The sequence below is a fragment of the Gymnogyps californianus genome, chromosome 11, assembly GCF_018139145.2.
Source record: "Gymnogyps californianus isolate 813 chromosome 11, ASM1813914v2, whole genome shotgun sequence".
Taxonomy (NCBI): Eukaryota; Metazoa; Chordata; class Aves; order Accipitriformes; family Cathartidae; genus Gymnogyps; species Gymnogyps californianus.
This window is the reverse complement of record NC_059481.1, coordinates 481451-506414: the sequence shown is the minus strand read 5'-3', so window position 1 is coordinate 506414 and position 24964 is coordinate 481451. Positions and strand designations below refer to the sequence as shown.

The 24964-nt window shown below is 52.8% G+C and overlaps 1 protein-coding gene across 1 annotated transcript in view; it reads right to left on the bottom strand.

The window, feature by feature from the left end:
* The window catches only part of LOC127020513 (mucosa-associated lymphoid tissue lymphoma translocation protein 1-like), a 31283-nt gene extending 9120 nt beyond the window's left edge, over positions 1 to 22163 (bottom strand). Inside the window, exons 1-13 of the mRNA XM_050903152.1 lie at positions 22113 to 22163; positions 21118 to 21215; positions 20703 to 20821; positions 20220 to 20373; positions 19384 to 19562; positions 17810 to 17906; positions 15110 to 15136; positions 13470 to 13673; positions 7712 to 7889; positions 3941 to 4015; positions 3198 to 3325; positions 2812 to 2943; positions 2515 to 2666 (exon numbers count right to left, since the gene is read on the bottom strand). Of these exons, the coding sequence (XP_050759109.1) occupies positions 2515 to 2666; positions 2812 to 2943; positions 3198 to 3325; positions 3941 to 4015; positions 7712 to 7889; positions 13470 to 13673; positions 15110 to 15136; positions 17810 to 17906; positions 19384 to 19562; positions 20220 to 20373; positions 20703 to 20821; positions 21118 to 21127 (1455 nt within the window). The 5' untranslated portion in view covers positions 21128 to 21215; positions 22113 to 22163. The remainder of the gene's footprint in view (positions 1 to 2514; positions 2667 to 2811; positions 2944 to 3197; positions 3326 to 3940; positions 4016 to 7711; positions 7890 to 13469; positions 13674 to 15109; positions 15137 to 17809; positions 17907 to 19383; positions 19563 to 20219; positions 20374 to 20702; positions 20822 to 21117; positions 21216 to 22112) is intronic.
* Between the last annotated feature and the right edge of the window lie 2801 nt (positions 22164 to 24964).

The window sequence follows — 24964 nt, the reverse complement described above, 5'->3', positions numbered from 1 at the left end:
GACCCTGCCCCATTTAGCAGTGGGCCCATATTTCCTCTTGCTTTCCCTTTGCCGCTGATACACTAGTAGAAGCCCTTCTTGTTGCCACCAAATTCAGTTCCAGATGGACTTTGGCTTTCCTATCCCCATGCCTATGTGCTTGAACCACTTCTCTACAGTCCTCCTACGTCACCTGCCCTTGCTTCCACCTCTTGCACACCTCCTTTTCATGTGTGAGCTCAGTTAGGAGCCCCCGGCACGTCCATGCAGGCCTCCTGCCGCCTTTGCTTGACTCCCTGTTCATCAGGATCCTTGAAAATCCACCAGCTTTCCTGGACCTCTCATCTCTCCAGGGCCTGTGTTCCACAGCAACACAGCTCTCCAGCCTAGTGACCTTCAAGACATTTACCTGGGCAAGGAGCGACCTAATCTCGAGGGATCAATTAAAGCCCTGACACGTGAGATTCAAAGCCTCTCGGCTGACAGCAACTCGTTATTCGCAAGTATCTGCACTCTCCTAAATTCCCAGCCTCAATAGCCTCCTGTGCCAATGACTCCCACAATCTAATTACAGAGCGTGCAGGCAAGTATTTCCTTCCATTAGTCTCCTTCATCATTTCTGGCTGTGTAGGAGTCAGGAAATGGAGAAAAGGATTTTCTAAATTAATTTTTTTAGCCAATTCATAATTATTTTTAAATGTTTCCCCATGATGGAATGCATTTTTTAATGAAGATAATGCCCAGGAATCGGCAAGGCCAGAGTTTTGGCTGGCCCAGAGTTTCAGATATTCTAAATCAATTGGGGAAAGGGTGACTGGAGAGGCCATTAGGTCAAACAGCTCCAGATCAAGTGACTTGAAAACAAAGAGATCCAACATAAAAGTTCAAAAAAAGTAAGCATTTAAACAGTACAGAGCAAAAAAATGGGAATGTCTTCGCTCTCAGCATCATTCCTTTCTACATATGTCCTAGGGCAGCCTCTCTCTCTGAAGACAGTGCTTGTCAAGTCAAAATGCAAGCCAGGCAAGACACAGCATGGGAGAGAGCACTACCACTGGACAACTAAAGAAAATGGATCCATGCTAGAAAATCCCGTCATAATTATCCCTGGCAAGCCCTACAGCAAGCCCAGGCTCTCTGCTTAAGTCACTTTGATAAGCAGAATGTGGCAAATGGTGGGAAAACTACCATTTCCTCAACCAAATGGCTCCCTGGGTTCATTCCCCAGGGCTTACAACACGCACCTCACATCGAGCCTGTTTTTGTTGGCCTTCAGCCTCCAGCTCTTGCATCTCAGCAATACAAATGTGGCTCAGATGGTCCCCCAGCTCCCCTCAGCATCCCCAAGGACAGCTCGCACAGTAAGGACGCAGCCAGCTTGCCCAGATCCTGAAAGGAGCCAGGTACCCTCCTGCAGACACCCGTGCATCTCTCTGTGGTTCCACAGGTGAGAGTGGGTGGCCTCGCAGTGGATGTCTAACGTAGGGCAGATGAATTGCAATCTGGTGGATGTGCTGCCATGTCAGCAGACACCACTGGAGGTCAGTGTGAGCTAGCACTGCCGTGGAGTAGGATAGGGATGGGGATCCTACTGCCCTGGCTATACTGGGGTCCCTTTTTGGTCTCCCCAGTCCCTCCTGAGACAGCTCCGGACACAGGAGCAAGCAGCTGGGTCCCCCTTCCCCACAATCGCTGATGTGGGTGGATGCACACAAGCACATGCAGACACACACACAATTTTCATGCGTGGTTAGGGAGCTCACGAGGGGAAACGATGCTCCGGCTTGGTAACGGGCAGGATCAGGCTCCAAACCTCCCGCTGGATGCACCGCGCTGCATCAGTGACCGCAACGTACTTAGGGGCAGCGTCCCTCCACGAGCAACAAGGGCCGAAAAATCCACCACAGTCACGCTACGCTTCAGCAAAAGGACTACAGAAAATGAGGAAGATGGTTAGCAAAAAGAAGCAGCAAATTAAATCCTTAGAGGTGGCATGGAGACCACCAGAAAAGACCACGCTGGGCACGTGGTCTGTTAGGAAAGGTGTGAGAAAGGGTGCAAGGAAGCTGGTACAGCTCAACAGGGAAGAAATATATTGTTGCATTAAGATACATTAGCACAGTGGGCTAAGAAGGCATGATTCAAAAAGCCAGATCTGCTTCCAAACCCAGAAAACAGAAAGGCTCTTCACCTCAATCAGATTAAATTCAATAATTTAATCAGGCAGGCCAGAAATCGGTCTGAGGGTTAACTGGTTAAAGGCATCAAAACTGGCACCAAATCCTTTTTGCGATGCATTAGGAGCAAGGCAGGCAGTCTGTGGGGCACTGATGCGTGGAAGGAGCACTCAAAGAGGTGTTTGCAGAGAGGATTATCTGCATCAGAGGTAGCAGAGGAGGGGATCCTTTTCCACGTGGGTTCAGCTTTCCCAGCCCTCAGGACTCCTTGGGCTCACCCTAACCACCCTCCCAACTCTGCCCTGGGAAAAGAAGCCCGGTGGGAATTCAGGGGAAGGGGACCAGTCAGAGGACTCACGGTGGGCCGGCACAGCAGGAGGCGGGCGTCAGCGACGTGGGCCGGGGGGGCCTGCAGCTTAGCGCACACGTACATCACGTTGGAGAAGAGCCGGTGGAAGCGGAGCTCCACCTGTGCCCCGCAGGGGAAGGTCACCATTTTGCTCAGCGGCTCTGGAAGGGAAAGCCGAGAGGGGTCAGCTCCTTGGAGGGTCCTGCCGACACCTCCCTGCAGACCGGTGACCCTGAGGGCTATGGGGACCCCCAGCCCTCTCCTCCCCTCCACCTGGTAGCCTTCCTCGCGCCCCGCATGGCTCACCGTGGCCGTGTCCCCAGCACTCGGCAGCTGCTCCCGAGGGACAGATCGGGTCCGTCAGGGACCGGGCTTCCTTCAGAGTGTGTTTGATCTCCATCACCTGCTTCCCAGTGACCAAGGGATCCCGGCCGATGTCTGGGGGAGAGAGTTTGGAGGTGCAAGGGTCACTCCAGGTTCCTTATTTATCTCCCTGCCTTTCAGACCCTACATGAACATCTCTGTACTGCTGCCAGGTTACTAAAAGCTCACATGGGGCATGGCCTGTGATTTGGTTTTTAGGGAGGGCTGGCTGGCTGGCTGGGATGGGGTGGCGTGGAGCCATTCGGTTTCTGCTGCTACCTCTTCTCACCCCTGCTACTGAAGCAAGTGGTTTCTAGCTCGTCCCTTACCTTCTAACACATCCTCTAGCATGTGTGTAACCTTCTTCTCTTGCAGAATATGTTTCTTCAGATATTTCATGAAGATCCCAGAGCTGAACTCCCCGTCCTGCAACTCATAGGCTTCTGCATCTTCACTCCTGCAAGAGTAAGGACTCGTCCTCACATTTCTGCAACAGGCACGAAGCCCTCAGGGTGAGTCAGGGCTTACCGACTCCATCCAGACTCTGTTGGCTGAGTCCGAGTTAGCTCCTCAACCAATGACACGAAGTGCTTGGTTTTGGCCCAGGAGAGGGTGAGAAGGGCATGGGATGGGAAAAAGCAGTGGAGGGAGATGGGAGAGGAGAGCACAGCCTCTTTTGCCAGCCTCGGTGGGTGACAGCAGTTGAAAAGCCAGCAGAACTGACACTGGAGCAGTAAGCAACACTCATCATCTCAGGAGGCTTCAGGTGACCTGCTCATAGGACACGCACCTTGGCAATCAGGCTCAGGCCTGGAAGGACAGATGACAGGAGCTGATGCCACCTTCACGCATAACCTGTAACTGATGCACAGGCTGCCACCAGTGATGTCAAGAGGAAGGAAAGAAGTGCCTGAACAGCAAATGCTAGAGATGGATGGTGAGAGCCAGAGGAAACATGAGAGAAGCCCTCTCAAAGCCCCCAAAGCCACCATGCATGAAGGGATGAGAGGAGATATGGCTGTGCAAGCATTTGGTCCTGTGTCATGGTGCGGGGATGGCAAAGTGCACTTACGTGGCATAACCGTAAACGGTATTGCCCCAGGGCTCCAGTGGCTGTACCTGGGAGAGGGCACACTCTGGGTTGTACCTGGAAGAGGAGACAAAGGCACGAGTCAGTGTCAAGGACATCCGTCAGCATGTGCCTGGAGGGGACAGAGCCCGTGTGCTCCACCAAGTCCATCTCCTATGGATGGCAGTAAGATCAACCCTCACGTCAAATATAACCACCTGTATTACTTGGGCAGCAACAGAGGCTAAAGCTAGGAGTCCTACGAAGAACACAAACCACAGCGAAATGAGTAGATAGGGCCAACTTTGACCTATCCGCACTGGTGAGCTGCTCCCTGCCCTGCAAGCAAGCCTGGAACTGTGGGTGCAACCATGCCACCTCCCTCCTGAGGCTGGTTTTTAACAAATCCAGGCAGCAGCACAGTGCAGAGAACGTACGGGTTCACTGTGGCCGAAGGGACGACTGTCCCTAAAGAAGTTAGAGGCGTGCACATTGCATGGCTATGGCTCAACTGCCTGTCCCAGGGGTTTGGCGTACCCTACAGGTCCCTTCCAGACCACGCACACACCTTCTGCCCCAGGAAACCAAAGCATGCTACGGCTGATACACCTCCAGATCTCACTGAGAGATGGGATCAGGACATGCACCCAGGTCTCAAAGCCCAAAACTGGTCCCGGCACCCTGGTCTAGATGTGCAGCTCAATAAACACAGACCCTGTTATTTCCAAAATCAGGTAGATCCCGGGTGACAGTCCTGGTTTCCACTGAAAAAGATATCATGGTTGCACTCAATGGCCAAGCCTTGCCCATCTGACTGCAGCCAGACTGAACAGCATGGGGACTGGCTGCCTCCAGTTTACACCAGTGACTTGGAGCTGTTCCCCATCGCAAAGGGATAAGAGCCAGGCACAAAGGCAGCATTATTCTGTGTTAATCAATTCCAGCACAGTTTCCTGGGGCTGAAGCTGGCACGCTAAGGAGAGCAGAAGGGAAGGTTGTATCGCCAGCAGCCAGCACGTTACCTACTGCTGGTGGCGCAGTCTGGAGTTGTTTAATGGCAGTATTCATCTGGCTTGTGTAAGTTTTCTAAAGATGATCAGAAGAAAAAATGTGGAAGAGGAGATAGGCTTCTAAATATGAACATTGAGCAGAGAGATTTATCTGCTCCTCAGCTGCTCCTAAATGAATGCAGAGATCTGGGATTCCAGGTCCTAGGAGAAATGAGACATGGGATCCCAAAATAAGCTGAGGTCCTGTTGTCCCTATGCTGGGGACATCTACCCAAAGCTGCGCAGACATGGGTTGATGCAAAAACCTTTTGTGATGGCACCAGCAGTCATCCACAGCTCTGGCAAGGCCAGCTAGTGCCTGCAGCGGAAATGCTGACTGTGATCCCCTGCCCCAGCAGAAGAAAAGCTTCAGCAGGGGCATTTCCAGACCGTGACCGTACACAGGGAGAGGCCTGACAGCAGAGAAGCTGGCAGCGCTCCCTCTTGTTCCAGACCCACAAAAAGTCTCAGTTACATAGCACTTCTCACGCAATCTGTTTCGGATCTGCATCCCAGATAGGAGATGGTGTCCTCCTTCTGTCTTAAGCGGCACATGCTACAAATCCTCAGAAATCAGGGAATTCCTGGAAGAGGCAATCGCATCCACCCAAAATCAGCACATAAATGTACAAGGCTACACACAGGCTCTGTGTTCCTGGTTCCTCCTTTGCTGAAGCTGAACATCTGCGACCACTTGGCAAAGGGGGATGTGTTTCTCATCGCCTTGGCATTTCTGATGCCAACATATGGGGTGAAGAGATACTCTGGGTGAGATCCCTCTTAGCACAGACACAGCTCCTCTCAGTTCATGCACGGCTGAGCGAACTGTTGACAGACTTGCAGCATCAGTCCAACCAAAAGGGCGTTGGGAAAGGAGGCCCCAGGAGCCTTGTTTTACAGAGTGGTGTAAACACACACAACTATGAAATCCAGATGCTTTGCTGAGCTGAAATGGTGACTTCTCAAGAAAAATGAGCTCAGCAGAGAGCTTCTACAGCAATCCCCCATGAGCCTGGGGATAACACCTACTGCACTAAGTGCTGTGCTTGCTGTGGGAAAGGGGAGGAAAGAAGTGTGAGGTTTGGGGGAGGAGAGACAAAAACAGCCGCACAACCATGCCTAAACGTCACAGCAGATCTCATACCGCATCCTTTTCCCGAAGTGCCATTAAGACTCCACTGAGCACAGAAACCGCTGGCGACGCCAAGAAAGGAGACATCAGCTCAAAAGCTATTTCACAGATTGTCGCTGTTCATGTTAGCGATCCCCATGCAGCCTCCACGTTGCCATGCTGCCTCCCCATCACACACTGCCCTCAGATGGGCTACCAGCAGCCCAGAGGCACACTAGCCCAGCTCCACTGGTGCATCCATGAGAGCCAGATACTCCTGCTTGGCTGCAAGCTGTCCCCTGCCTGGTATGTGCTGGGGAGAGCAGCAAGGTGCTGCCACGTGTGCCGGAGGGCACTTGACAGTGCAGGGAAGCAACATGCTCTGCTCTCAGCAGCAGCAGCAGCGAGCAAGAAGGGAAAAGGGGACACTACAGGGCATTCAGGGCAGGTATCAAGGGACATCAAGCTCCAGTGACGCTGGCAACTCAGAGCTGCGGCAGCAGGATAAGTCCCAGCGCAGCCAGCTTGTAAGTTATTCAAAGCGAGCAATCCCACCTCTGCAGCTGAAAGGCATCAAAGATTTAACATCTTTCCAGGGGCTGGCAGCTCTTTCAGGGCAGCAGTATCAAAATCCCAGTTGTCTTTCTGGTTCTTAGTGCAGGAGCCACAGAAGAAAGAGGGAGACTCTTCTGCATTTGCCCTCCAGGTCTTTTCTGACCTGTAAATCTGCCTCAGAAGACTGAAATAAATGAACTAATGACAGCTTCTACTGGAATAGTCTACCTACCTCCGCTGAAAATGGGCAAGTAGTAGTTTTCTGCAGCCCACAAGCTGCAGGATAGAGATCTGCAGGCCAAGGGAGGATGATGGGCTTTCCACAGAGGGAAAAAGCTGATCTCTGACCTCAGCAGCAGCCTAGGTCCCACTTCACGACATGAGCACTTCAGAAGCATTTAAGGCCAGTAAAAACCAAGTAGCATGGCTTAAAATATTTTCCCCATCATGTTGCACTCTTCTCACTGAGATGTTACCAAAAACACAGCCAGAAGAGAGGTGAGCTAAACGGTCCCAGCCTCAGCACATGGGCAACACATACCATGAAAGCACAAGGTCAGCGAGATGCTGCTACAGCCTGCCGGGTCGGGTGGTTCAGTGCAAGGGGTTGAAACACAAAAAGACAAACCCTATGCTGAGTTTCAGCCAACAATTTATGCCAGGGCATAGCCATCCCTCTGCAGGCTTTAGGTGACTTGCCTGTATTTGCCAGGCTTCTTCACCCCAAAAAATCAAGGGAGGGTCTCCAGCCCCTTCTCTCCAGCAGATCTCAGGCAGCATCTGATGCTCTCTGCACCTAATACGTGACCGACTGGTCTTCCCAGGACATCCTGCAAGACCTGACACTCTTGCTGATTTTATGACACAGCCCAATAAAACTTTGACAGAGACCTGGGCTCAGCAGCACAATGGGGGATGTGGCCCCGGCAATCCACGGGAACCCCCCACGTGGCTGTGTAGAAGCCCACTGCTGAAGCTGAGGCTGGCAGCCGTTTCCCCCGACCCCTCGAGACACCATGCTCTGCCCATCCTGGGTGAGGAAGGGGAAGAGCACCCTACCATTTCCTGCAGGTGTCCAGCAGGATGAGGTTCAGGGCCGTCTGCTGCTGCTGCATCTTCTGGAGGATCCTCTGCACGCTGATGCAGTTCTCCGGGGCGTAGGGTTGTGGAGCATCAACGGGGACCATGTAGTTCCTCCCTGAATGCTCGTACCCGTGCCCGGCGTAGTAGAATATAGCTGGGAAGAGGGAGAGGAGAGGATGAGTCGTGATGCAAACCTGCAGGTCTGTAACTAGCTCCCCATGGCCATGCCCCACCTCCTGTCCTGAAGGGATACTGGTGCAGGGCAGACCTAGACCAGCAGCACCTATGAAACTGGAGCTACACTGACCTCACAATTTTGACTTTTTTCCAGTCCATTCCCTTCAGCAGAGTTGGAAGCAGCCCTGAGAGGCTCTCCTGTACTTGTGGTTTCCAGCACCATTCATCAGGAGACCCCAAAGTCACCGGGTTTACACGTTTCCATAACCACCCGTGCTACAACACCCAAGCTCGGCATCAGCCAGGCTGAATATCACCTTTGTACAAAGTTTCGGTTAATCATCAGCTCTTTGCAAGAATATGACAACAGACAAACTATTTTACCATGATGAAAAATACATTAACAGCCTTTTAAATGAGAAGCTCCTCAGCTTCCTAGTTTTGGAGGAGAGACTAGCAATGGATTAGGTGATGGGGAACACTTTCCAGATTTCAAATGTCTGCCTGTATTTACACACCTATAAGCTGGTGAAAAATGAGATAGAGACAGAGAGAGATGAGTTCTCCAGATGTCCAGAACACGCGGACCATGTGCTTCAACAACCTCAGACCAGATACCAGCCCTGTAAGGCGGGAGAGGAGTCAGACTCATCCAGGTGTTGGTGGGAAGTCCAATACCCAGCAAGAATTTTTGTTTCGAGTTTTACTCTTAAGCACGTGAAACTTAGCAATGGTTTCTGCCTTCACAAGAGATGGCAACAGGGGGACATCCAGCTTGGAAAGCCAGCACTGAGAAGCTCTGCACGGCCCAAGCTGGTGCTTCTCTCCGACCCCTGTGTTCGGCGAAGGGCTTTCCTTCTGCACAGGGATCCCCATGTGGGCTGTAGTTTCCCAAAAGGAAGCTGCACAGTGGCTGGCTACCCCCTCCCAGCACCGATGCAACTGCTTGGGGGATGCTGGTGAAAGCCAGGTCGGGGAACTGAAATGGGTTAAAAATAGCTCTGCGAGGTGACGCAAACAGTTGCACTACCGCAATTGAGGGACAGTGAAGAATGAGAGGTCAGAAAAGGGAACAAGTGGCTAAGAGGCAAAAGTAGAAGAAATTCTTCAGTCAGATTTGCTGCCAAAGCCCATGCTTCATTGAGTAACCTCTCCTCTATTTTCCCTCCACTGTTCCTGCCCCTGCAGTTCGCAGGACACTCGCTTTGATCTCTGATGCTGCAAGGGGTGCAGTGAATGGGGCAGGAGCTGAAGGACTGAAAGCATGATCTCATCGTATGGAGGATGGAAAGCATGATCTCCCAGTAAAAAAGGCCTCAAGTCACCTTTGGTTTCTGTTCTCAGGGGCTGATGGAAAGTTACTCAAATGGCTGTTTTCACAGGTGCCCACAAGGTTTGGGTTCCTTTTCTTGTGGATCGCCAGCCAAAGACAGTGGGCTCGGATTTGCAGAAGTTTTAAACTTTCATAACTTGCAAATCAAAGCCACAAAAACCTCCCCTGAGACTATAAAAGAGTATAAACCAGGAAGCCTTCTGGAAATATCAGATGCAGGCACTTCAGGTTTGGCCCCTCAAGTCATCGAGCACTGATGGCTGTCGTCCCTCTGCCTCTCTCCTGTACGTGAAAGGGAGGTGACGACATCCATTACCAGGCAGCGTCACTGAGACTTGGAAAAAACTGAAATATTACAGAAAAGCCCACAAAGAATGACTCAATCATTAAATCTTCTAACTTTTGAGGTCTTGTGCACCCTGAATGCACTGCCAAGTGCTCCCCACGCTATATAAACCACAAAGACTCGTGTTCAAATCAAAAAAGACATGAGTTTCACATCAGCTGAGCAACTTTGCAAACCTCTCCTGGACTTAATCTCTCCTCCTGAACAGGAAAGTCAACGATTTGCCTAGAGAAGGAAAGAGTTTTTTTATTCCAAGCTAACATTTCAATGCTCTTCCCACATGTCTCGAGTCAAAACTGCTGATCAGAGACAAGCTTCCGAGTACCAAATTAAAAAGGGGAAGCTCCAGGCACTGCTTATAACACAGGAAATGTCAGCATGCGGCTTAATTAAGGCATGACGGCATATTCCTAGTATTTCACTCGCAACTTTCTGCTCTCGTTGCATTTCTGACATTTTTTTGACTCGGGACTTTTTAGGACACTCGAAATAACATCCGGTGGGATTCCTCGTTCGCCTGAGGGTTGCATAATTAGACCACTCAGGGGATGTCTGGGGCCTACAAAAATCCTCTTCAGCCTTTCGAAGAGGAGATCAGGAGGAAAAGCAGGCAGACGAGCCACCACCTCCATATGGTGAATTAGAGAAGCCTTTGGATCACCTCAAACGTGCAGCCATACAATATTCCTGTGCCTGAAAACGAAGCCAGTTTTTGCTCTGGGCTTGAGAAATCTCAGACAACGTTCAGTAATAAGAAGGACAAAGTCCTGCACTGGGGCAGATAAGCCCAGGCAGCATTTTGGCTGGGGCTGAGTACTGGTTGAGCAGCAGGCCTGGAGATAAGGGCCTGGGGTCACAGCGGACACCATGCTGAGCATGAGCCAGCATTGACTGGGGACAGAGCTACGCTAGGAGATGCAGGATGGCCAGGGAAGCTGTCACCACTCTCCTTGGCCCTGAGTAGAACCCACTTAGATCCTGTGTCCAGTTTTAGGGACCTCAGTTCAAGAGGAAGGTGGAGAAGCTCGAAAAAGGCCAGCATAGGCTACCAAGATGTTGAGGCCCAGGGCCTGGGAGGAGAGGGGAAAGGAGCTGGGCTGGGATGGTCTGGAGACGTAGAGGCGGAGGAAGGTCTAACAACAGCCTACAATTCCTGGAAGGGCAGTTACAGAGACAACAAAGCCCAACTCTCCTCATCAGCGTGGACCACACAACATGGGGCAATGAGCACCAATCCATGGAGGGTTATGTTTGACAGGAGGAAAGACTTCCCTGGAGAGTAGTGCAGCCTGGATCGGGCAGGTGGATAAGTGGGGGACTCCATGCCTGGAAGTCCTCAAGACCTGATAAGGAGAGCCACAACCAACCCTGACCTTGTGTTGATGACTCCAAAGTCCCTTCCCACCAACCCCTGTAGGAGTGTAAATCACAGACAGGTCAGGAAGGACACGCAAGGGAGGGCTGGCCGTCCAGAGAGCCCCGCAATAAGAAAGAGGTCTAGGGAGGTCAGACACATCTTCTTCAGCTCTTATCAGCATCCTGAAGCTAAATAAAACTCTAGAAGCAACAACAAGCATCGTGCTGAAACACTAACCCACATGGCTATGTCCTCTCTTCTGATGCATGAATGCTCCAGCATCTCTGCCGCTGGAGTTAAACTTCAGAAGACAGCCAGCCTCACTTGTCGGGCATGCTGACAGGTCTGTCTGTGTCAGACCAGAGCCTCTCACTTCAGCCCAGTGACAGTCTTTCACCAGTCAGCCCTCTCCTCCCACCTCCCTGCTTTGCTCCGTATGTCTACGCAAAGCTCTCCTGACTTCAGCTGTGGTGGTTGCTACACAGGAGATGGCACCTCCAGGTTCCTCGAGCAAGAAAAACCAGGTAGAAGCACTGGGATGGCTCTGTGCAGGTGCATGTCCGACACACGCACATGGATGTACAGGACCGGCTATCACAGGCACCCCTGGGGTCTTTGTATTTTTAACAGGCTGCCTAGGTTGTTCCTGGAGCTGCTGTCTCACCACCATCTTCCCATGCGTATGAGTTACATGAATCCTAAACCTCTCAGTCAGTTCTAGATGTTTATTGCTAGTGCCTTGAAAAATTGATACATAGGGTTTAGGAGGAGTTGCTAGCTTCTTCTAAATGTGCGTTTTTGTTAACAAGTTAATTTCAATGATTTGTACTTCACCTAGTTCTTTTAATTTTATGTACAGAAAACAGCTGAAGAAATGCTGGAAGATGCATCACAGCGAGAGGCACCACACTTCAGATGGAGAAACCCTGGGGCAATCAGCAGGCAGACTGACCCAATGCCCCACCATTAAGTCTGGATGCCACCAATTACGGCAAGAGTCCTGAACTCAATCATGCTGCTGGAACCAGCCTGTGCTGGGGTTCACTGCCTCCAAATAATAGCAGACCACTCAGCTTAGAAAGCTGTAAAGAAAACCACCATCCAGAGCAGGCTATGCCTAGCAAACACTTGAGGCTTATCAAGGTTCAGTAACTCAGCTGTTAATGTTTTCCCTGACAGTGCACAAAATCAATTTTGCCAGGAAGGATCAGTGGCCACAAATGCAGAAAAGCACTAGAAATTTATATAAGACGTGCCAGCATGAAAGGTTTGCCGTTTCTAAATCTTTTTTCTCTCCAATGCTTATGAAAACAAGGGAAGCGCCATGGATACAATGCCATTTGGTCCTCATGCGCCACGGACAGAGGGTAGGAACGGCAGCACCGTGGGAAAAGCATAGCAGCCCCCCAGGGATGACTCTGGCGGGGAGAGGAGGTAAAGCCTGAGATGCAAGGGGATTTCAGAGAGCAACCACAAAAGGAAGCTGCAAGTGAAATCATAGGAATATGCTGTCATCAGATGACGCGCTTGGCTGGAGTGGCGACAACCGTGTACTGCCTTTACCCGCCAGCTCAGCCTCCCTGAGTGAGTCAGTGCTTCCCGGAACGAGGTGGCTTTGCAGCATTTCACTTGTGGCCGTGTCCCTATCCATTGCATAACCTCCAAACCTCATGCTGAGCACCGGGCTGGAATTGGCCAATGCTGACTTTAGCTGTCTGAGTGCCCTGGTATGCCACACAGCTGGGAGGGTGGTGAAGATAAGCCTTGCGCTGAGGTTTGGAAGCAAAAAAATACATCTGCAAGGTGTTTTCAGGGTATCTGTCAGGCTGGGAGAACCTCAGAAACCCCAAAGAAGCTACTTTCACCACCAAATCTGAACACCTGCTTTAAGACCCACAAGATCTGCTGGTTGGTTTTGTGTTTGAGGAACGCTTCCCGCTGAGGACAGCGTTCGATAAGCTCAAAGCCATCTGCAGCCGGGAATGCTCTTCTGCAAAAAGCTGTCAGAGGCCCAAATTAGACCATCAGGAAAGAGAAACAAGGAAATCATGGCCAGCTGTAGCAGTCAGAGCTCAAAAGGAGCTCCCTTCCTCACAAAGGAGAGTGGTGGGGGCAATCAACAGTCAACCTCCTCAATTTTGTCATCTAAGGCAAAATCAAAACACATTCTCCCATTCGCCATCAGAAGCACTGGCTCCTCAAAACCTCAGCATGAGACCATGCTGTTGGAGTTGGAGGTGAGCCACATGATGGAGAAACATCTACTTTGTTTGCCTGTAACCTGGCCAAAACTGAACGGCATTTATCTAGGGGCTTCTGCCAAGCCTGACACCACTGCAGACTGTGCTGGAGGTCTGCCTTCCTCCCCTACAAAGGAAAGTTCAATTTCTTCCCTTTTAATTCAACAGCTGTTCAGAAAATTGCCAAATCCTTGCTCCTTCCTGGCATCAACTGCTGCTACCCGCACATCGGCTGCTGCCTGTTCAGCACTGGCAGGTAGGCTGGACTGGCTTTGCCTTACCATAGACTCCCTTCCCGAGGAGCTGCAGGAACCGACTGACCGCTGTCACCATCTCAGCCTTGTTCAGATCCAGAAGGGAGACAACCTGGAAGCCCAGCTGCTCCAGAAGACGACTCAGCTCAAACACATCCGTGACGGGAGCCATGAGGTTGGGATGATGCTGGTAGCGGTTGTTGCCCACTAAAAGCGCTATCTTGCCTGTAGCTAAAAGAAACATCAAGTGACAAAGCTGTAAACGCTCAGCAGGAGGCAAGGTCTCACCTCCTTCTGTTGGAGTGAGGATATGGGAAATCTTTTCTTACAGGCAGGAAGGATAGACCCTACACTGCTACAAGCCTGGAGCGCCCTCCAGAAAGCCCTTGGCTTCCTGAGCACTTTGACAAAATACACAAGCCATCATTTTGAAAGGAAGACTTGAAAAGTTTTCACTTGACAACCAAAATCCCAGGAGTGCAGGAGGATCTGTGCTACCGAGGTTATTCGGCACCTGCCCTACCGTGACCGCAGTGCCTGGGAGTGGGATGCGCTGAGCCAGGCTCAGAGGTCCTTTCCCCCACGGGGCTGAAGGAGAGAAATCCCAGGCTCCTGCTTTCATTTTATCCCCACCTTCCACTGTAGGAAAACCAGATTTATGGCACTCAGCAGTGGTGGGAGCAAGGAGTTTTGCCCTGCTCTGAGGAGGTATTTCAAGGAAGGGAAAAGGTGTCATGTGAACAACACTTTTAAACTCATTTGGCGGTGTCCTGGTTTCAGCTGGGACAGAGTTACCTTTCTTTTTAGTAGCTGGTACAGTGCTGTGTTTTGGATTTAGTGTGAGAATACTGTTGATAACACTCTGATGTTTTAGTTGTTGCTAAGTAGCGCTTATCTTAAGCCAAGGACTTTTCAGTTTCCCATGCTCTGCCAGCAAGCAGGTGTGCAAGGAGCTGGGAGGGAGCAGAGCCGGGGCAGCTGACCCGAACTAGCCAAAGGGGTATTCCATACCATGGAACATCATGCCCAGTATATAAACAGGGGGGAGTTGGCCGGGCGGCGCGGATCGCGGCTCGGGAACTAACTGGGCATCGGTCAGCGGGTGGTGAGCAATTGCATTGTGCATCACTGGTGGTTTTTTGGGTTTTTTTGGTTTTTTTTTTTCCCTTCCTCCCCCTCCTTTTTTGTTATATTCCTTTTCATTACTATTATTATTATTATATTTCATTATTACTATTGTTAGTATTATATTTTACTTTAGTTATTAAACTGTTCTTATCTCAACCCACGAGTTTTACTTGTTTTTTTCCCCTCTTTCCTCCTCCTCACCCCACTGGGAGGGGGAAGCGGGAAGCGGCTGCGTGGTGCTGAGTTGCTGACTGGGGTTAAACCACGACAGGCGGGCACAGAGATCAAGACTGGCTTACTCATTAGGAACAATCTTACTCCGCTTGCCGAGACTGATCAGGGCTTGGCATGGGATGGGACTCATCCTGTGCCTTGCAGCTCTGCTCCCAAAAGTGCAGAGCCCATGACAATGTGGGCATAAAGGCTTGAAGAGGTCTCTGCAGGAAAAGCACTCCCATGCCCTGTCCTCCTATCCACCCTGGAGCCTGGCTTTTAATGAAGGGAGTAATTGCTCAGGAAGAAAAGATGACAGTACTCACCAAAAAACTTTTCAGAGCGACACATACCTGGAAAAGAAAGAGGGAAATGATAAGCCTGTGCCCAGCACCCAGCACCCCAGTGCCAGCTCCCATCACAGGTCTGAAACCACCTCCAACGTCCCCCAGCAATGCAAAGCTGGATCAAACACCACGGAGCACCCGCACAAGCAACGCTGCTTGGGCAAGTTCTTCATAGCCTGATTGCTAACCTTAAAGAGACTGGTTGGGTGATTTTAGGAGGATTTATGAAATCCTGCCTGATTTATGAAATCCTGAGCACCTGGGAAGCAAAGCTTGGAGAAGGGGCAGGCCAGGGGAAGGAGGGCCAGCAGCAAGGAGCTCGTACCCATCAGCAGGTCTGTGCTACTTGTACCAGCCCTGCCTGGGCTGCCGCGCTTCCCGAGATGACTTGCCTGCTCCCTTGCTGCAGCGAAAGCAAAGGAAACACAACGACTCAAGGTCAACATAAGCTTCAAAACAGAGAGCTGCTCCCCATGAGCGGTCAGCGGAGAGGAAGCCGCCTGTTTGCTTTTGATTGCGGTAATATTCCCACCACCCTGCTTTGCCTTTTCCTGCCTTTTAGCACCCCAAATGTGACTCACTTTTGCGAGCTCCACAAGCTCCCCTTCCCGAGCACTCCCAGCCTCTTAAAATCATCATTACTCTAATGTCCTGGTTTCGGCTGGGACAGAGTTAATTTTCTTCTTAGTAGCTGGTACAGTGCTGTGTTTTGGATTTAGTGTGAGAATACTGTTGATAACACACTGATGTTTTAGTTGTTGCTAAGTAGCGCTTATCTTAAGCCAAGGACTTTTCAGTTCCCCATGCTCTGCCAGCAAGCAGGTGTGCAAGAAGCTGGGAGGGAGCATGGCCAGGACAGCTGACCCGAACTAGCCAAAGAGATATTCCATACCATGGAACGTCATGCCCGGTATATAAACAGGGGGGAGTTGGCCAGGAGGGCAGATCGCTGCTCGGGCGTCGGTCAGCGGGTGGTGAACAATTGCATTGTGCATCACTTGTCTTTTCTTGGGTGTTATTTCTTTTTTTTTGTTATATTCCTTTTCATTACAATTATTATTATTATATTATTATTCTTAGTTAGTAGTGTATTTTATTTTACTTTAGTTATTAAACTGTTCTTATCTCAACCCACGAGTTTTACTTTTGGTTTTTTTTCCTCCTCCCCACCCCACTGGGAGGGGGAGGGGGAAGCGGCTGCATGGTGCTTAGTTGCTGGCTGGGGTTAAACCATGACACAGCTCCAGCTTTTCCTACTTAAAATAAAGAAAAATCCAGCCCAAGAGAAAACCCTAAAACCCTACAGGCTCTAAAAGAAGGAATTAAGGGCATATTTTTAATTACATAAATCTCATGGGTCTGGAAGACCTTTAGCACCTGAACTAGTGTTGCTAATGCACCAGGGATGCCTGGAAAGCCATCAGAACAAGCCCATTCATTCTTTTCTGCCTCTGACAGAGCTGCCTGTTGCATGTTAAAGCCACCCAGCTGTAACATTTTGAACCCAACCCAGTCTGGTGCCCCCTTCTCTCTGCCTGTCCCCCCGGATGCTGTTTTGCCAGCTGCAGGGAGGAAGGGAGAGTGCTCTCTGGCTGCACAGCACCAATTTGCACTCTTGAGCAATTTTACAGCCAGCCTAAAAGGCGAGATGAGAAGCTTATGGCATAGAAAAATCTCTAGATGGAGTAAAGAGCCAGCAAACCTAGCCCGTGCTATTCCTGTCTCACAGCAGGGCAAAGGCAGAGGGCCAAAGCGGCCGTCACACTGAAGGTGGAGCATGCCCAAGACTCTGGGGACCCATCTTCTCCCTGGGATCCATCATCTCACGCAACATCAGGCCTGGGCTGCCAGCCCGAGGGGCCTGAACTTTTCTGAAATAAACACCGTCCTCTCCAGCTCTATGCATCTGAGCGTATCACTTCATCTCAGCAAGGCTGTAAATGAGTTTTAGCATAGGAGCCCGCTGCAATTTGGCCGAGGAGCTATTAAACCAGCACCTTGGCAAGGCAAGAAAACCACAGCGAGCACCTGAGAGCGCTCAGCCTGCCCTAACGTGGCAGGTTTCTGACAGACTGCAGGACCCAGCAGCGTCCCACGCCACAGTACAGCGGATCACCGGGCATGCCGCTTCCCTCGCTACCTCTGAACCCCGTTATCAAGGAATCCTATTTATCATGGTCTGACGGACGCCTGCACCCTCCGCTCGGCAGGGCTTGCGCAGCTCTGCTGAGATCATCATATCCAGTATATCCAGGGTGTGAAGTTGCGCTCTGCAGGCTGTTCCCGTGACAGCCACCACAGGCCTGCCAGGACACTCCAGCTTCCCTGCAGAGCCCCATGCTGCTTCTCTGCTCTGAAGCGCCTTACCTTCGGCTCCCTGCAGAAGCGGTATTTAAAACCGGTGGCCTTTCTTTTTGTTAATAAAAGCATGCAAGATCCACCCAAGCTGAGAGAAGGTGCAAGTGTCAGAGCCACGCATCCTACTTCTCCTAATCCCACGCCCCGGAGCCCAGCTTCCCCTGCACCGATTGAGCCGCAGCGTAACATGCCAGTACTAGGCTCCTTGTTTACCACCCCGGCACTTCCAGGCGAAAGCACTAAATTCCTTTCTGCCCTCGAATTACTTTTCACGCTAGAAGGTGATTTGCAGCAAAGCAGATGTGGGTTGGCTCTGCTCACCTATGTGAATATCCACGGCGTTGGTCCAGTGCTCTCCGTGGCTGTTGGAGGCACAGCAGAGGTACGTACCGGAGTCACTGAGCTTTGTGTGGGTGATCTAGACAGATCAAAAATTAAATCACATTATTTATGGTGAAAGTTTGTGGTCCCCTGCCGGTATCTGCCGAAGGCACCGGTGTTCCTGGAATAAAAAGTCTTTTTTCTTGCTGTTCACTGAGACCTCATTCCTTGCCTCACAAAGCTAAGATTTCCCATGACTTTTGTCTTTCTGAGAAGCTCAGTAAGGCCATGCGCTAAGGTGTGCTGCTGACCCCAGCTTCTAGAACGCAATAATCCTCTGCCCAAATGCCTTCCCTTCTTTCTGCAGCAGCGCTGAAACCCTGTGTCATAGCCATACTCTGCCCCAGGAGCCACTCTGGGAGGACAGTGCGTGGCGAACATCAGAAGGTTGCCTGTTTTTCCTCTTAGGTGACATTTTTAGATTTCTGATCATGCCCATTGCTCTCTTCTGGCAAGTTTTCAACTCTCTTGACATGGGACAAGAATCAGAGCAGTACTGGCTGGTGAGGACCTCTGTGGTTCTCCAGCCCAGGCTCCTGCTCAGAGAGGAACTGAAGCCACCCCTGGGTCAGCTTGGCCATGGCTTTGTCTAGTCAACTACAGAAAACCTCCAAGGACAGCCTTTCTGGCTCCAGTGCAGCACCACCCACCTCCAAATGAAGAAGCCCTTCCTAATCCCCAGCCTGAACTTCCCTGTGAAAAGTGCAATCTGAGGCCATTGTCCCCTATAACATCATCTACCACTACTGAGAAGAGATTGGATCTCTTGTCTTCGTTACCCTTCTCGTAATGCCCCAGAAGGAAATCTGCCTTTCTTGCTTCAAAAAGACAGCACTGATTTACAGTCAGCAAGTGACCCAAAATAAACCCAGACCTTTTGCTGTCTCCCTGACTCTTTTCTGTCAGGACTAACCACTTTTCCTTCTAGCTCTCCTGCAGGCAGACAGCACTCCCGCAGCTCCATCACTCCGCAGTCCCCTGCGCAGACAAACAATAGCTGTTCTTGTGCCACTGCTGCAAAAAGGCCCAAGAGACGTTCTGAGAGCCCTTGACGCATCTATGAATCGGTTACTTCTTAGAGAAACATCCACAGCTTTGAAAGAAGCCCATAAAAGGTATTCCCTCTTCACCTGGAGTCCTTCAGTCAGCTATCAAAGCAACAGGGGTGATACGTGGAGTGCTTTCTCACAACCCTGCAACGCGGCAGGGAAAGACAGCTGAGCGCACAAGGCTGCTTCTCAAGGGCTGGAGAGACGGGGAGGACAGGCAAGGAGAGACTGCTTTCTGCTGGCAATCACCTGATCACACAGATCAAAGCACGCCCGAGTCTTGACAGGCAGATACGAGCCAGGCTTAAGGACTGCCACCTGTCGTGTCCAGGATGACAATAACAGAATTTTCAGCGGTCTCTCCAAGGCTTCTGAGGCTCTCCCACGCCCACCATCCAGCAACGAGCTTCTCCCATCACCCACCTCAGCAGCCAAAGTTTCTGAACTATCCCAAGGCAACGTTACCCAGAGTTTTTTTTTCTTCTGGTGTTCCAGCAAGTTCCCATTCCGGTACCACTGGTAGCTAGGGGCTGGGACCCCCATGGCAGCACACTGCAGCTGTAGCGGCTTCCCCACCTCCACCCTCTGCTCAGTGGGGTTGAGGACGATGACCGGTTCTCCTCGCCAGAGCCGAGGTGGCAGTCCTGCGAAGCAGCGACACAGAATTGGTCCTCCCTCCGCAAGGACAGAAAACAACAGTCATTTTTTCCCCCTGTATAAGACCCTGTGCGTACTGCCAGAAAAGCGAGCTTTTTCCACCTGCACCAAGAGATGCTGTCCCACAAGATGGCTGCGGTTGCAGTGTCACCGCTGCACCTTTCTGCTTTGGGAGCAGGGAATCCTTGAGAGCGATAGTAAATGACACACCAAAGCCCTGCCTCTAGCTTCCCAAACCTGACGCTCGCCCTTTCCTGCCAAGGGCGCAGTCAACATGCTGAGGACAACCACACCCGGAGTTATTTTTGCTCAGCTTTGAAATAGCCAGATTGCCTCTTCCAGTCCCTCTGCCCAACGCAATCAGGCAAACACCCAGTATAACTCTGGGAAACCCACGGCGAGTGATCAGCAGGAGGAGCAGGTACATACAGACGGGGTTATTGGGATCATGACAGGGACATGAACCACCCAGAGGACGGATGCAGAGGTCTGGCTTAGACCTGCAGGCTCACGTCACTGGAGCAATCCTTCTGTATTGTGATTTTCAAGCTGGGAGGACACACTGCCCCGGGAACCGCACAGGATCACTGTTGCAAGGGTGGGCAAAGCATAAAATACAGAAAAGCTAAAAGACACGCTCGTACCTCTGGCGACACACTGATGGACTTCCACCTTCACCCAGTCAGAGAAGATGGCATTTTTGTAGAGGTCATTGATTCTGCAGGTGTAGAGTTGGGTCTGCTGTGCAGTGACAGGCAAGTCTTGCTCGGTGGCACCAGGAATCAGGCGGCAGACAGACTAAAGGGAAAACACAGGTGGTGGGCAGCGAGTCCCCCCTTATCGCTGGTAGTAGAAGGCACCAGCAGGCCCCTCGTAAGAGCAGAAGAAGTGGAAATCCTTGGTTTCCTTGACTCCTCCAGCCACAGGGATGCAGGAGAAGGAGCTTTTCCATTGCATGCCCCCCCCCAGCATCTGCAGAAGCCCTCAGCATGCACACGCATCCTATCCCCCTCTCCTTCTAGCCTCCTGGTTCCCACCAGGTCTGCCCGCAGAGGGCCAGCTCCATCGCTGCGGGCAGGCACCCAGCCTGGTGTCATACTCAGGGCCACCTCTGCTCCCACAGTTACCTGGTGCTGACAAAACCACTGGTACTGCAGCGACGTGCGTCCCTCGGCTCTGCACCGCAGGGTGAAGGAGTATCCCACAGGGACGGAGACAGAGATCGGCTGCTCAGTGATCGCAATGGCTGTGGAAAAACAGCACGCGGAGGTGGAAACAACCCGGGAGGCACAACCCAGGGGTTCGCTCCCACCCGGTGGCCAGGCACACCGGGCTGCAAGAGGGGGACCCCAGCACCCATCCCGGGAGGAAGGGAGATTTGGAAAACCAGGGATGCTCGGCCTCCCGTGCCCAGGGGATGCCACGGGGCTTTTTCGGGTGTCTCTTGGGGCCCAAACGCGTGGGCGGCGGCACTTTTTGCGCTGCAGGGCAAGGGGAATGGCCCAGGCCGAGCTGCCCACCGGCTCCCAGGCGGCCGCTCACCTTCCTGCATCGCTTCGCCGGCGGCTCCTCCCCGGCCTCAGCGGCCGCCGGCCGGGCCCGCGGCGGCTCTTCTCCCGGGGAAGCAGCAGCAGCAGCACCTGTGGCGGGCGGGACAGCAGCGCCCGGAGCTCGGGGGGCGGCTCGGGCCCGTCCGGCGGGGCCGCTCACCCGGCGCGGCGGCGGGCGGGCACGGCGGCCTCCGGCGCGGGGTGGGCCGGGCTCCGGGGCGGGGTAGGCCGGGCTCCGGGCTCCGGCTCGCCGGGCCGGGGCCTCCGCGGGCCTCCCCCTGCGCGGGGCCGGGCCGCGGCCCCGCCGCCCGGGGAAGGCCCCGCGGCCCCGCACTTCCGCGCCGCCGGGCCCGCCCCGCTCCCGCAGCGAAGCCGCGCGGGGCGGCACCGAACGACGCCGGGGCTGCCCCTCGGCACCGCGCGGCCCGGCAAGGCCCGGCCTGGCCCCCCCCGCGACGGGGACGCTGCAGGAGGCGCCTCTCGCTCGGGTACCAAGGCTGCCCGTCCCTCCCCTGCCCACGGGTTTTCCTCGCCCCCATCCCCCGGGGTATCCTTGCCCCCGTTCCCACGGGTGTCCTCTCCCCCTCCCCACGCGTGTCCTCACCCCATCCCCACGGTCCCGTCCCCCTGCCCCCCCCCCCCCCCCCCCGGTGTACTTGCCTACATCCCCACCGTTGTCCTCAGCCCCATCCCCACGGGTGTCCTTGCCCCTTCCCCACAGGTGACCTCGCCCCCATTCCCACAGCCGTCTTCACCCATGTCCCCCTGGGTGTCCTCACCCCAGCCCCACGGGTGTCCTCTGCCCCCTCCCCACAGGTGTCCTCACCCCATCCCTACAGCTGTCCTCTCCCCCCTCCCCACAGGTGTCCTTGCCCCTGTCCCCACGACCACCCTTGCTCTCATCCCCACAGCCACTCTACAGCCCCTCCCCGCGGCCCCCCTGCCCACCGCCCTCGCACCCCACTCCCTCCCCATGGCTGCCCTCACCTCTCTCCCAGGGGCCACAGCCCCAAGGCTCATGGTGGAGCCACAGCTCTGCTGCCTCTGCTCCGCCGGGCGGGCAGAAACCCCGCCGGGCTGCTTCCTCCGAGAAATCCCCACCAGCTGGGCCAGGCATCACGAGGGCCCCGGGGGAAGTGGCGCTGGGCCAGCCCGCCCAGAGGTTGCACAAGACCATCCGGGACGGGGCAGAACTGGGATGGCAGGGGACAGGCCAGGGACAGCCTGCTCCCACAGGGGAAACGACGTGGCGGTGAGCGTCAGGACTCGTTACTGCTGTGCCGTGACTTTCGTTTACGAAGTTAGGGTAAGTAAGGTCAGACTTATTAAACCAAAACTCGTCACCTTTCAAGATACGGGAGGACCATGTGGAAAGGAGCTGGAAATGGTGAATGGAGAAGATGGAGGGTGACCAGGGAGTGAATGGTTGCCATTCCCAAAGAACTTTGAAGTGAGCGGGCACGGAGTGTGACACAGAGCCAATGGGGATGAAGCAGGTCTGGGCTCAGAACTTGGGGGGCCCCACTGATGGGTTCCCAGCCCCAGGGCAGACAAATTCCCACCAGGCTGGCTTCTCCCCAAGCCAATGGTCCTGGGCAGCAGGTCCCTGTGGTGCCAGGAGTGACAGGGACCAGGACTTCAGCACGAGGGAGACCACGTGGAGAGGAAGCTGTGAGAGAGACTTTTGCTCCCCTGCTGATATTTCTCTCCCCCGGGGCTGCAGCAGTGGCTATGATGGAGGCTGACCAAGGAAAAGCAAGGCCATCAGGGATGTCTCTCCCAAGTGCCTTCAGTGGCAGCGTGGAAGGGCGCAGGCAGGTCTCTGGGGTGGCGGAGAGAAGCAGTCGTGGCCGAGAGCAGTCACGGATCACCTCCACAGGGTTCCCTAGGGAACCCAGGGCAGAGCTGAGCCATGCCATAGGGTCGGAGGGACTAAGCAAGGCTGAGGGATGCGCCTCTACCTGCTGCTTTTCTCTTATAAGGGATGGGGAAGAGGACGGTAGGAAAAAGCCAAACCCAACACAATTGGTGGATGGAGGAAGGATTTTCTCCCTCCACGTCCTTTCCTCTGTGCAGGATGGGACAGTCATGCTGCGCTCCTGCAAAGGTAGGAAAACGCGCTACACCCTGTCCATCCAATATGATCCAGAGCAATTCCTGCTCCTACAGGGACTAGTCCTTTCCTTTCCTGGATACAGGGAAGGTGATGCTTAGCATAGACTTGTAGGACCTTTCTTTGTGCTCATCTCCCCAGCTGTCTCTGAGGTCACACAGACCCTCCTTTTTCTTAATTTCTAGAGGGTCCAGCCAAGCATTTGGAAATATACCCTTGCAGGTTTAAAATAAACATATTAATGGATTGCAAATGAAGATTCTGGCTGAATATGTGCCAGTAGCTCTGTGTCATGCCTGTGATGCACAGTTATTATAAATGCAGCGCAGGTAGCTAATAAAAATGATCATTAAATTAACCCCAGCACCTTCCTGGAGCTAAAGATGACATTTCTGGTTGATGCAGCATCTCTTCAAACAGCTGGAGGTTGCTGCGTTCCCCAGAGACTGCTTCTCTGGGCTTCAGAGAGAGCATCCTCCATCAAATACCTGGACAAAAAGTCCGTCGTGCTTGTCCTCTGTAAGAGCCCTGCCCTGGCACAGTCTGCATGAATATCTGGTGAAGAACCAGGGGTGAGAGCTTGTTGACACCACGTTGGAGAGCAGGAAGAAGCCTGTGATTTTAGAAAGGGAGGAACCTACGGGTATGCGTGCAGGGTGGGAAAGGGAAGGATATATTGCGTGAGAGGAGTGAGAAAACATCTGCAACTCTCGTTGAGAGTCAGCGCTGGATTTGCAGGCAGAGGAGGAAAGCTTTGCTAACAAGGATTGAAGCCTCGTGGCTGACTGGCTTAGGCTTCAAAAACTAAATGGTGAGAGAGTGCGTGTCCAAATGGAGACGGGAGCAGAGGGCACTGTCACTCTCTGTGAACAAAATGACAGGAGAGCAGATGCTGTAAGAGGAAGCTCTGTCTCAGCAGGACGATGGGCACAAGAACCATTCAGAGCCTCAAAGGGCAGAAAAAAATACATCCACCATGCGTCTGGGGGGAGGATCAAACACAACAGCAGGCTTTGTCTCATCACAGTTGAGCTGAACCTGTGCTCACCATCCAGGTTTCCCTCCGCTACCAGGGTAAGGCACAGAACCATGGTATGACTAGGGTGGGAAGGGACCTCTGGAGGTCTCTGGTCCGGCATCCCACTCCGAGCAGGACGTCAATCAGTTGCTCGGCACCTTGTCCCATCCACTGTTGACTGTCTCCCAGGATGGAAATAGGCCACCTCTCTGGGACCCTGTTGTGCTGTTTGATCCCCCTCACAGGGCAATTTCTTTTCCTAACACCTAATCAGAACTTTCCTCCTTGCTACTTGCATTTGTTGCCTCTCAGTCTATCACTCTGCACCTCTGGGAAGTGGTCTGCACCTTTCCGTGAGGTAGTTGAAGAAGGCAAGGAGGTCTCCATTTAGCCCTCCCCTGAAGACTTAAACCCAGTTTCTCTCATCTTCTCCTCCTATGTCATGTCCCTGAGCTCCCTTAATCATCTTGGTGGCCTTCACTGGACTCACTCCAGTATATCACTGTCTTTCCTGTATTTGGAAGTCTGAAACTGGACACAGTTCCAGGCCCGACACAGAGACCCACCTGTTCTGGACACCCTTCTCAAGATGGTCTGGGCTCTCTTCTATCAGATCAGCACCCCAAGAGACAGGGCTCATGGTGATGGGATGGTAAAATAACATGTAATTCATATGCTAGGACTTGAATTCAGGTTTACCTGAAGCTG